At 30.8% G+C, this 13971-nt stretch overlaps 1 protein-coding gene across 1 annotated transcript in view; it reads right to left on the bottom strand.

The window, feature by feature from the left end:
• Positions 1–3695: 3695 nt before the first annotated feature.
• LOC114325637 (serine/threonine-protein phosphatase PP1-beta catalytic subunit) overlaps positions 3696–13971 on the bottom strand; it is a 38388-nt gene continuing 28112 nt past the window's right edge. Inside the window, exons 3-4 of the mRNA XM_028273751.2 lie at positions 12058–12521; positions 3696–5817 (exon numbers count right to left, since the gene is read on the bottom strand). Coding sequence (XP_028129552.1) covers positions 5713–5817; positions 12058–12521 — 569 coding nt within the window. The 3' untranslated portion in view covers positions 3696–5712. The remainder of the gene's footprint in view (positions 5818–12057; positions 12522–13971) is intronic.

Genomic DNA, 13971 nt, shown 5'->3' with positions numbered 1-13971 from the left:
GACACTGCTTCGCTACATGACCATATTTAAGACACCGGTAGCAATGTAAAAATGCCATGTGGGATGAAAAGAATTACAGTAGATTTGAAAAAAGAAGTCAAAACTTTATTAAAAGGAAAACTTTTCTTCTGTTATTCATCTGGACCAATTATTATTGTTTGTTACTGAAATATATTCTTCAAGTATGTTGATTTAAGAATTTCTTGTGCACAGATCGACAATATTCATATATTTGTTTTAATTACAGTTTTTTCTATATTAACCATTTACATTTCTATAGAAAATTGTTTATAAACGACGATTTTCTCTGTCAAATTCTTGCACTTTTTCATTAGTTGAAAAATTTCCTTCCTTTATGATTACTAAGGAATCATTTATAGCGTTTTTGGGTGCTAGGTATTAGAAATATTTTAAATACTTTTAGCACTGTTGCGTACGCCTTTCATGGATTTCACTTATTTTTCTACACTCTTCTGCTTGTTTCCTTGGATTCTTACCTTTTTTGGCCTTGATTGTCAAATCAGAACATTTTTCATCAAACCGTGCACATGTATTCAAAACTAAAGTTCTCTAAACGTTAATTTAAGCTTAAATCCACTAAATATTACGTACGACGGAAAAGAGGAGTAATTTTGGTGTTCAACATTGCACAAAATAGTCATCGAGTAGAGAAAACACGAGGGGTGAAGTCAAAGCATAAATATACTGGACAAACAACGGTAGAGAGTTACCCCAAGTTAAAATCTTTCCAGGACATCACATTTCTTAACTTACGGTAATTATATAATCGGGTAAATAGTATCAATTCCGAATTTATCGTTAAAAAGGACAAAGTTTCAATGAAAAGTTTCAAAATATGTATCGCAATCCACCGTAATATTGCTCGCATTTACTTCAAATTTGGTGTGAATGCTCTTGAAATACTTTCATATGGAATAAAAAAACAAAAAACCTATGCAACTCCTTAACTATTACAATTCTCCACACTGAGGTGACGTTAGTATGGTGGATTGTTGTGAGCCAAAAATTATTTTAAAATGAGCCAAAAGTGCCCTCGTCAACACAAATTTTAATTTGTTCTTATTATTAGTCCAAAATTTTTCCTAGCGTACAGGGTTATTCACTATATTTTGACCCCCTGTAAAATGCTTTATTTACAGAATTAGAAAAAAATGTAAAATACAAGAAATGTAGTAATGAAACACAGACTTACTCACAATCATTTAATTATAAATATAGTAATGAAACACAGACATACTCACAATCATTTAATTATACTTTGACGACCGGTTTCGATCTCTACAATATACAGATCATCTTCAGGTCGGCGTTACAAGTAGTTAAATGCTACAATAAGAGAAAACTTGTGTTAGAACAGTGTCTGATTGAAGAGATGTTAATAGAAAGCCAAATTTAAAAAATTTTAAAAAATTTTTATAAAATTTTTTGAAATAAAGGTTTGCAACTGTTGACATTTCAGAATATTGGTATATACAAAGTTACACCTATGAGTAAAAATGCTCATAGGCATGTATGTGCAAATGGGTGCATACAGTTTGTGAATTTGTTGAGATTAAAATTTTTAACCATTAAAAAACAAAATAAACATAAGCTGACTTAAATATGCTTCCAAATTCAAAGTAGTAATAATAAAAGAGATAGTAATATTGTTCTAATCTACTTACATGCCGTTACAAGGATTGCGTTGCAACTTAGTTGTTTTCATATTAGTACGTCCAAATTATGCTAATTGGTTTGTTGGGATAGTGATAGGGTAAACAGACATGTTACGTAGGTTAAAACATAGTAAGATTTCGAAATCTTACTATGTTTTAACCTACGTAACATGTCTGTTTACCCTATCACTATCCCAACAAACCAATTAGCATAATTTGGACGTACTAATATGACAACAACTAAGTTGCAACGCAATCCTTGTAACGGCATGTAAGTAGATTAGAACAATATTACTATCTCTTTTATTATTACTACTTTGAATTTGGAAACATATTTAAGTCAGCTTATGTTTATTTTGTTTTTTAATGGTTAAAAATTTTAATCTCAACAAATTCACAAACTGTATGCACCCATTTGCACATACATGCCTATGAGCATTTTTACTCATAGGTGTGCCTTTGTATATACCAATATTCTGAAATGTCAACAGTTGCAAACCTTTATTTCAAAAAATTTTATAAAAATTTTTTAAATTTGGCTTTCTATTAACATGTCTTCAATCAGACACTGTTCTAACACAAGTTTTCTCTTATTGTAGCATTTAACTACTTGTAACGCCGACCTGAAGATGATCTGTATATTGTAGAGATCGAAACCGGTCGTCAAAGTATAATTAAATGATTGTGAGTATGTCTGTGTTTCATTACTATATTTAATATGGACTCACATATGCAACCCATTCAATTTTTCATTTAATTATACTTTGACGACCGGTTTCGATCTCTACATTATACAGATCATCTTCAGGTCGGCGTTACAAGTAGTTAAATGATGCCGTTTACTACTTGTTACTGTTTACTTGGTTACTACTTGTAACGCCGACCTGAAGATGATCTGTATAATGTAGAGATCGAAACCGGTCGTCAAAGTATAATTAAATGATTGTGAGTAAGTCTGTGTTTCATTACTACATTTAATATGGACTCACATATGCAACCCATTCAATATTTGTAAAATACAAGAGTTATTCGATTTTTAAATTATGATTTTTTGACATATATATCATACTAGTGACGTCATCCATCTGGGTGTGATGATGTAATCGACTATTTTTTTTTAAATGAGAATAGGAGTCGTGTAATACCTCATTCGAAAGGTTATTAAATTCTCTATTCAGTAATATAAACATTAAGATAATTTAGATATCTTAATATAAACTTATACATAAATCTTAATATAAACATTAAGATATTTATACAGGGTGTCCAAATTTTTTTTAATTAAATTAATTGACACAAAAATAAGAATGTATGTAATTTATGTAATTCAAAATATCTTCTACTGCTGTTAGAAAACAGAAATAAAAGTTTATTGTACAAATAAACATTGCTTTTTGCTTAAATTCAATGTTCAAACTGCCAAGAGGCAGATGGGTGGCAGCTTGAACATTGAATTTAAGTGAAAAGTAATGTTTATTTGTTCAATAAACATTTATTTCTGTTTTCTAACAGCAGTAGAATGTATTTTGAATTAAATAAATTACATACATTCTTCTTTTTGTGTCAATTAATGTAATTAAAAAATTTTTTGGACACCCTATATAAATAATTATCTTAATATTTATATTACTGAATAGAGAATTGAATAACCTTTCAAATGAGCTAGCACACGACCCCTATTCTCATTTAAAAAAATAGTCGATTACGTCATCACGGCCAGATGGATGACGTCACTAGTATGATATATAATATGTCAAAAAATCATAATTTACAAATCAAATAACTTTTGTATTTTACATTTTTTTCTAATTCTGTAAATAAAGCAGTTTACAGGGGGATCAAAATATAGTGCCCTGTACACTTCAAAATTGGATTTTCTAGCGTACTCTAAGAAATCTAATAAAAATATTTGTTCACACGACTAATAATTGGAACTTTGTCCTTTTATCGACTTAAAACAGTAGAAAGCACACATATAATTGTCATTTCACTTCGATTGCGGTAAGAAAAAAGAACAAAAACATTCAAACTTAAATTTATTGATGATTGTACGATTGAAAACCTTTCACTATGGTTGAAAATTCAGGAGACTGTCTTTTAAGTAGTTAGTATGTGGATTTACAGTGCTCCTCGGTGAATTTTAAAAGAAAGTGTTTATGTACAATGTGGGTACACACTTAACACGAATAATTGTAAATTTAGGCATAGATTAGTCAGTTAAGATAATCAGTCAGTGTAGAAAATGACAAATAACAAGCTGCCGCATTGGTGACATTTGACAAGACAGTGGCGTCAATGGGAGAGGGATATTCACAATTTCTGTTATATTTCCATCATTAAATTCGAAAGAATCTTCAAAATTGAAGGTAAATGAGGTTTTATAAATTTCTTTGCTCCCTTAAAAAAACAATGGCAAAAGAGCAAAATAAAGTTTAGGCTTGCAAATTGACAAGTGATTGATTGGTGACATTTGACAATAAGTGACGTCAATGGAAGAACTTTATGCATTATTAGGGAGTCTTTGTGCACACAAATACGTAAACGTAACGCATCTTTTTGACATGTACGCTTGCGCATTGATAGTTGAACTCACGTATCTCGATAAGTATTACCTAAAGTAACGCTCTGATACGTACGTGAGAACGCATCCCTATCGAGACGAAAGTCACCGAATTCACACGAGGATCTTGCCCGATTACCAACCAAATGAACATTTCATCAGCGTACTACCCTTACATTTTAAGGTTATATTGGTTATTGGTTTAGTCTATTTGAGTAAAATTATTCTGTGTTTGTAATTGGAAATTGGAACTTCATAATAGATTTAAAATTTTATTGTTTTTAAGTTGTCTATTAATAAAGCAAAACAAACAAATCTTGTATTAATTTAAGAAATACAGTGATCACCACAATTAATAACTAGATAAACAAATGACCTAGTTTCAGTAAAATTTTTAAATAAATATTACCAAACTATTTACATTATACTGGAATTCTGATGTAGGTACAATAATTTACAACTAAAAAGTAGGTATAAACAAAAATAAAAAAATTTTAACCTAAGGAAAAATAATATTTTTATATTTAAATATAAGCAATTAACACCATTCAATTTCATCATTCATTTATCTTTTTTTACATTTGTATATTAATTGTATATTGTGTGAACATTGTTTTATTTTTTTAATGTCAACGAAATTTAAAAATTACTTTACGATTTGCTTTACGTTACGTTAAGGTAGTTACAAAAACTACCATTTTAACATTTATCCTCTACGACACGTTAGTTGCTTTACGTATACGGAGATGCGTTACGTTACGTAGCAACAAAAACTCCCTATTTTTAATTACACAGAAGCAGTGGCAAAAGACGGAAATACAATTTAAACATTGACACATGACAAGCTGCCTGATTGGTGACATTTGACAAGACAGTGGCGTCAGTGGGAGAGGGATACTCCCACTTTCTGTTATATTTCCACCGTTAAACTCGAAAGAATCATCGAAATTGAAGTTATATGTCCTTTTATAAATTTCTTTGCTTTTTTAAATCGTAAAAGTAATCGATTGATGACAATTGGCAATGAGTGTCATCAGTGGGAGCTACATACACTAAATTTCTAAGATTTGAGTATCAGCAGAATCTGTAGTGTTCGATTTTTACAAATTTTTGTAGACGATTTAAGGAAACAATACAGCTGAAATGATCATCTCAAATGACAAATCCAAGCCGGGATAACGCAAAAGAAAAATAATACAAAGCAATTCAGTCAGCACTCAACAAAAAAAAACCTGAAAAAAAAACAATCAGTCACATAATACAATATATAAATTATAATAAAACATTAAATAATATACAATAATAGTTCTTGACATGCTTAAACCATTTTTTATTCTGTTCCGGGGGGCATTGCTTAGAGAAACTACTCATTACAAATGCATCGTCGACAGATAAGATGAATACAAAAAGTAGTGTAAGGATAGGGCGGAGGTGTAGAGGGAAGGGAAGGAGGGGGGCTAGAAATAAGTTAGTGATCTACTTCTTATTTTTGTTAGGGGGATTTCGTTGCGGTGTGGATGGGCGGCCTGAATTCATCCCCTGGTATTGGTACTTTGCCTTCTTTTCTGACGGTTTGAGAATCTACAACAAAATACATATATGTTTAGACACTTAGATTTGATTAAAGTCAATTGCACTTCAAATGCACAAAAATTGGTGATGGGTATGTGATATTGTACTTTTATGTAAACCTGAGGTCACTGAATGGTTAACACCTTCATTTTTAAATTTTAATACATTCTGTAAAATCGCAGTGTCACACGAATTCGCTAAAAAAGTACTCGTCAAAAATTTCGCAAGTATTGAAAAAAAAATTAAAAAGTTAATGTATTTTTGAATATAACATGAGAATATTTGTGCTATTTGGATCTATGAAAAGAAGATTGCAAAGTTGTATTGATAATAATAATGGGTCTTCCATCAAATATTAATTGCGGTACTGTTTATCATTATTTAATATAAAATGGATATTTTTAACCCAGACTTCCTCAGTTTCGTTATTAAGAACATAATTCATTTTAATCAAAAACAAACTTGTTTCTATAATTTCTTTTTATTTTAACCAACCTATTATGGGTCCGCCACTGGTAATTAACGTCATTTTGACGTAAAATGTGTGTTTAAACGATGTAAAAATTCAAAAAATCGACTACTAGATACGTAATGGTGTAAACTATCCAATGTTCGCAGCTATATAAACTTACGTGCATAGAAATCGGCCCACTTAAAAATTTGGTCATTTTTGATGTCTCATATTTCCTAAACCTGTTGGCCGACTTAAGTGATTTTTTGAACACGTTATAGCCTGATTCTTTAACAATACCACTGTAATAATATTGTTGCTAAACAGTTAAATTTTCATTGTATACCGGGTGTACCAATCAAACTGTGTTTTTTCTCAAAGTTTGCATCACCCTGTGGAATATTCTAGCATTAGGTTTTCTTAATATTCTGCTTTTTGATATATTCTATGTTGGATAATAAAAAAGTTTGACACTTTAACAACTAGACATGTTCTTCATCAATACACGATGTTTTTAAATAAGTGCGACAAACTTTAAGGGGTAATTCTGCATGAAAAAATAATGACAGTTGGCTTTATAAACGTATGCCCGCAAATGTTTCGTTTGCGAGATACGGGATGTTGAATTTTGTCTTACAAACTGACGATTTATTTATTGTTTTAAAACCAGTTGAAGATATGCAAATGAAATTTGGTAGGTTTTAAGAGCTAGTTATTGCGGATTTTTTGACATAAAATTAAGAATTTTATGTGCACCATTAGCGTGCATACGGGTATAGGGGAATGCATTTAGATTTTCACTTCGGAAAAAATCAAACAAGATAAAACTTTCTGTAATTTCATTAAGGAATGTTTAATAAACAACATATCAAAAAGTTCTACTCGAGAAGTGGGTGCTTCATTTTTTATTAAACAAATGAACAGCGAAGTTAGATATTTTTTTAAATAACTCCGAAAATATAATTTTTAGAAAAAAACTGACTTGACCATTGAAAAATTCAGAAAATTTTACAAAAAAAACCTTATATAAAAATTTTTCTAAAATTAAATCTCTAGCTTCTGTAATTTTTTATTTATAACGCTAAAGTCACCCTTCTCACACACATTGGCGCACTGTAAACTAGCGTTGGAAGAAGTGCACGGTTGAGTTTTTTTAATGTAATTCTTAATGGATCAAAAGAAATTTTACAAATTGGACATGAAATAAGATCAAATAAGCTATCTTATGGTTGTAATAAAAAGAAATAAAATGTATGGACATAAGTACGGTGTGGGCGGAAAGTGAGCCTTACATGAATTTTGTTTAAAAATGATTTAAAAATGTGTAACTAATACAATTTTACTTATAAAACTCTCAAATTTGCACAAATTACCTCTCAATAATCTTATTAAACGATGTTTTGTTCAAAAAAAATCTCAAAAATTTAATTCAAATAATACGATGTCTCAAAAAATGTAATTTTTGAAAACTTCGTAGTTTTACAGAATTCCCACCAATTTAAGACGGTATTACTCAAGTTTGAATAAATCTAATACAATTTTTTTGATATTTTTTTAAAGCTTAGGATATAATCTTAAAAAAACACTGAATTATTTTAGTTTAAAAATGAAATAAACAATTTCTTTTTGAGGAAACTTAGAAAGATAACAAAAATGTAATACAAAAACCGAAAATTACGAGATGAAAAAATGTATATACAGAGTGATCAAAACTTTTTTGTGTACAAAAGCTTCAACAATAATAAATGTTTAACAAAAAAATTTTTTTTTAGCTCTTATACAGTATGTCTGCGTAACTTGGAACCTATTGATAACTTTTTTAATATCAGTTTTACAAAAAAAAGTTATTCTTTATAAAATACTCTGCATCGTATATAACATAAGATGCAACCATCAAATATCAAATTTTGTTAATTTTGTACGAGGTATGTCAAAAAATATGAATTTCACTCAAGAGTAAAGTACCTTTATATTTCACAATATCAAAAATTTTTATAATGAAAAGTTGTTTGGAATTAAAAATTATGTTCCAATATGTAATTATATCCTTCTAATCGAAAATTTGTTTTTTTTTAATATTGTTTCTAATTAATTATACCCAACATAATTAAATTTTCACTTATTATTTATGATAACTGTTTTATTATCAATTTTATGAAGAAAGTTATTCGTCATAAATAGCTGTGCATGGTCTAACACTTAATATGCAAATATAAAATATTATATTTTATCAATATTATACGAGGTATGTAAAAAAATTATATTTCGCGCAATAAATATGTACCTTTATAGTTCACAATATTTCGATTAGAAGAGTGTAATTGCATATTGACACATCGTTTTTAATTCTGAACAACTTTCCATAATAACAATTTTCAGTATTATGAAAAATATAGGTATTTTACTCATAACTGAAATTTGTTTGATTGGATTCTACTTCTTTTTCATTTAAATATCCGTTATTTTGGATCCGCCATTTTGAAATTTAAATTTTTAATCTTTAATTCAGATTCAACAACCTGTTAAAAATAAAGACAATAAATGTTTTAGAAAAATGTTCTTTTTAGAAAATCCGCATTTTGGATCCGCCATTTTATAGTTTATAATGTTAACATTTAAGTTAGGTTTATCAAAGCTCTCAAAAATAAATATACATATGTAGAAATAAATACATTTTGTAAAGAAATTATTATTTTACAACTATTTTTTAAGTTATTCGCCATTTTGGATCTGCCATTTTATAATTTAAATTATCAAAATTTGATTCAAGTTCAGCAACCTTAAAAAATATCCACATATATGTAAACAAACACGTTTTATAAAAAAAATTCGGATTTTACAACTACTTTTTAAGGATTTTTAGGAAAAAATCCGCCATTTTGAATCCGCCATTTTGAATTTGCAAATTGTAATGTCAGATTCGGGTTCAGCATAATCAAAACTAAAATAAAAACATTTTTTATCAAAATAAAATGTTGAATTCACCCATATTCTTAACATTATTTATACAAAACAATTGTTATTGTTTAAACAATTAATAAACAATTAGCGGCGAAATTTGAAAGTAGAACTTTTTACTTTAACATATTTATAAACTAACAAAAAAAGTTTTAGAAAAATATAACCTTGTTTGATTTTTTCCGAAACATTGTATCTTTTCATTCTAATTGCACTCCCTTAGTAATATGATCAGTGATATTACACGTATGCGCTCTAATGATGAATATTAAATTTTTACTTGTATGTCAGAAAATGTGCAATAACTACGTCTTAAAACCCACAAAATTTAATTGGCATATCTCAACCGGTTTTAAAGCAATAAAATAAATCGTCAGTTTGTAAGAAAAAATTCAACATCCCGTATCTCGGAAACGAAACATTTGCGGACATACGTTTATAAAGCCAACTGTCATTATTTTTCATGCAGAATTATCCCTTAAAGTTTGTCGCACTTATTTAGAAACACCCTGTATTGATGAAGAGCATGTCTAGTTGTTAAAGTACCTAACTTTTTTATTATCCATCATAAACCAATAATTCAAAAAACAGAATGTTAAGAAAACCTAAGGCTATAGTTGGGTTCTAGTTTCAGTATTTTATAAATGCTAGAATATTCCACAGGGTGATGCGCACTTTAAGAAAAAACCACAGTTTGATTGGTACACCCGGTATACAATGAAAATTTACCTGTTTAGCAACAATATTATATTACAGTGGTATTGTTAAAGAATCAGGCTATAACATATTCAAAAAATCACTTAAATCGGCCAACAGGTTTAGGAAATATCAGACATCAAAAATGACCAAATTTTTAAGTGAAGCACGTAAGTTTATATTGCGAATTAGTTAGGTATCTTATTATTGTACATAAGTTTGGTTTAATTATTACAATCTGCCGTGCCAAGGTAACGTTAGTGTGGAAGATTGTGGCAGGTTTTTATTTGTCATGGTTTACAGCAGTACATAGAATAGTTATAAGAAATGAGGAAAAATCTATATTACTTGTGATAACTAGCAGTGCTTATGGCATTGGACGTGTTATATAGAGTGAACCAAAAGTTTGGAAACCCCTAATAATCTCTTAAATGGATGCTCCGAATTATACACAACAGATACACCTATTTTGCAATACGGAGATTTGAAATTTGATGTTTGTAACATCGCCCCATTTACTATGTATTTTACCTGATACTAATTAGTCACTTCGGTTTTTTAAATACAACACCCTGTATATTTTCTTCTTTAGCCCATTTCTATCCAACTTTGGACATAGGCTTTCCCCAAATATTTCCATATCTGCCTGTCTTTGACTGCGCTTTTCCAGTGAGTTCCTGCAGCTTTTACGATGTCCTTCCATCGCATCTGAGGACTTCCTCTTCTTCCTGTCCACGGTCTCCAGTTTTGTATTTCAGCATTCCATCTTTTATCTTCCTGTCTAGCATTGTGGCCCGCAAATCTCCACTTTAACCCTTTTTTATGTTCTGTTACATTTTTTACTTTTGTTTTCTCTCTTATCCATTTGTTTGATTTTCTGTCTTACAGTTTTATTCCCAACATGGATCTTTCCATTTTTCTTTGAGTTATTTCTATTTTGTTTATGTTGGCCTTTGTTAATGTCCATATTTCTGAGCCATATGTCAGAACAGGAAGGATGCAGTGATCAAATGCACGGGTTTGTAGGTACTGTTGTATCTTTGTGGTTGTTAGTATCCATCTTAAGGGAATCGGTACAAAGTTTCGGCTCCGATGCTATTTAAATGGGATTCATTGTTTTCGAATCCTGAGAAAACTAATAAGTATTTTTGAAAAATTTAAACGCAGAATGAAAGGTTACGTTCTTACCGAGGGTCAAAAGTCTCTGAAAACTTCTATATTGTTTATTTTAATAAGTTACATGGGTGAAAATCTAAGAGAAAATGTAGTGTGATTTTTAAATTCAAATATCTCATTCAAAAGAAACAACATATTTATTTATTCTAAGGGACTTTCAGCCCTCGATAATAATTTAGTCTTTCATTCTGCGTTTACATTTTTTTAAAATATTTATTACTTTTTTCTCTATAAGAAATATAATATCATAGGGACAAGGCAAAGAGAATGATGATGATTTATTAGTTTTTCAGGATTCGAAAAAAATGGACGCCATGTCCGTTGTAATGTTTTCCAAATCGAACATCCGCTATCTTTGTCATACAACGCACCGAGTCGAATAGATTATGGTGACAACACAGTGACAATTTTAAATATTTGACATGGCATCGAGAATATTTTGAGTTGTTGATTAAATAATATTGATAGTGTATTTGATAAATAATTGATTTAAGACGTGAACTTAATAAAAATTTATTTATTGTTTATTATTTATGGAAGATCCAAGCAGAGAATACACCAGGATATATTCTGTGATCCAAGTATTTTATTGTTAAAGATGTTCAAAATTGTAAGCGTTCCATAGTAACAGTATATTATTAAAAAATCACTTTATCACTTTTCCTCTTTTCTCGATTGAGTATTAGTTTTTGTTGTACAGTATGTAAATTATTACAATCACTGAATCCGTTTAAGATATATTAGACGTTTCTAGACTTTTGGCCCACTCTGTATAAGGTTATATGTATTCTGTGGAGTATCACGAATTATAGGAACAAAATTAAAAGTTAAGTTGAAAGCAACTAGGAGTCTAGATGGCTAACAACCCAGACATGGAACAATAGTATTAGAAAGATGAAGGAAACCCCTTTCTTTAAAGCAAACAAATTAAGGCTTTACATACGGGTGATGACTAGTATAAGACTTACCTGAAACGAACACATCAACGTCTCGTCCACGCTCATCATCCCTCCAGCATTGTCGAACTCGCCGCAATAGTTGGGAGCGGAGAACAAAGTGACGAGCTGTCGCTTGGCGAAGAACTCGTAGCCATCTTCGACAACTTGGTGGGCGCGGCAGATCAAATCGAGATCGTGTCGGTTCAGGAATTTGCTTACGACGTCTGCTCCGAAGGTGAAGGAAACACCTCGATCGTTCTCGCCCCACCCTTGGACGTCTTTGTCTGGATCGGACCAAAGAAGGTCACAAAGAAGACCGGTGTCTGGTACATCTGTCGGCCTCATTATTCTCCTGATTTGTTCCATTCCTTGCAAATCTGGACTCAGTCCACCGTGACAGCAGAAAATCTTTTCATCGATAATGGCGGAAATGGGTAAGCAATTGAAGCAGTCCGTGAATGTCTTCCATAATTTTATATTGTACCTTCTTTTACCTAAAAAAAAAAAACGAAGAAATTGAAGATTGAACGATGAAACAAGGTTTTGATTTAATGCAAGCCTTGGTAAATGCAATCGTAGATTTGGACAAGAATAGGCTGCTAAAATATATCACAAATATAAATTGTGCGAAAAAAGATAAGCTGATAAGATTATTAAAGACAGTCGCGGCAAAATTGATCAATCAGTGGACCAAGTTGAATTCAGAAATGTATTTAGTGCTGGACAAAAAAAAAGGAGAATAAATAAACAAACAATTAATGGACATGGACAAAAAGAATGCTAGAAACAGCAGAGAAGAAAATCCTTCCAAAAACGATGGTAAAACACTATGGGATAGAGCTAGAAGTGCAGATATACGATGGAGATGCAAGGTCGATAACATTAATAACTGGGTAAAAACCAGAAGAGTAGAATAGAACGACCACATATGACAACAAATAGAGTAGGAAGGACAGAGACGATTTGCCAATAGGAAGACGATCAGTGGGAAGACCACAAAAACGACAGAATGACAACTTACTGGAGGCATATTGAAAAAGTAGACATGCCTACACAAAATTAAGATGAAAATAGGAAATAAACTTAAAGGAAGATAAAACACGAAATGTACATATATAAATTTATCAAACAAATGAAACAGGGATATAAACCAAAAATTAATCTGTGCAGGAATAAAGCGGTGAAATTGGAAAACCTGCCGACCAAAAACTCTCACAATGATGACGTAGAACACACAGAACATGAACAATTACAAGAAACAGAAAATGTGGAAAATGATACAACAAAACCGTCAATGGCAGAAGAGGTTGAAAGGGCAATCAAACTGTTTGATATTTAAGTCACAACTTAATGGTAGTTCTCCTCTTTCGTTGGTAATTCCTTCTTCTTCTTCTACGGCACTACAGCCCAAATTGAGCCTTGGCCTCCTTTATTTTTTGCCTCCACCCTTGCTTGGCTGTGGCTGCTCTTCTCCGTTGGTAATTCCTAGACAATAATAAATATACCTTTTACGCAGAAGATTTTTTTTCAATTTTTGTAATTATTGGTATGCATCCAGCTACAGGAAATTCTTCCTTGTGGATCATAATATGGTATTACTCTATTTAATATGTTTTCGGTGCTATGCTACCCTAATTTGGAGTTAATCTCCCATGATTATTTTGAAATGAGCTCCTTCTGTCATTACTTTAGAAATATCTTCATAGGATTTCTCTATTTCTTCATCTGTTGACTGGCTAGTGGGAGCGTATACTTGAATTATTTGGATGCTGCACATTTCTGATAGTTTAAGAACGATGTATAAGACCCTCTCCGAGATTGCAGTAGATTTTGTGGACAGATGTTTGAGTCTTTTATGGACCGATAGTGCTACACCGCCGACATGTGTATTGTACTCTTTATGGAACTGGTAGAACGTATGCCCAGAATGGAGTATTGTACATT

Source organism: Diabrotica virgifera, chromosome 8 (assembly GCF_917563875.1).
Source record: "Diabrotica virgifera virgifera chromosome 8, PGI_DIABVI_V3a".
In the NCBI taxonomy this organism is placed as follows: domain Eukaryota; kingdom Metazoa; phylum Arthropoda; class Insecta; order Coleoptera; family Chrysomelidae; genus Diabrotica; species Diabrotica virgifera.
Note: the sequence above shows the minus strand (reverse complement) of the source record. Positions and strands in the feature narration are given on the sequence as shown.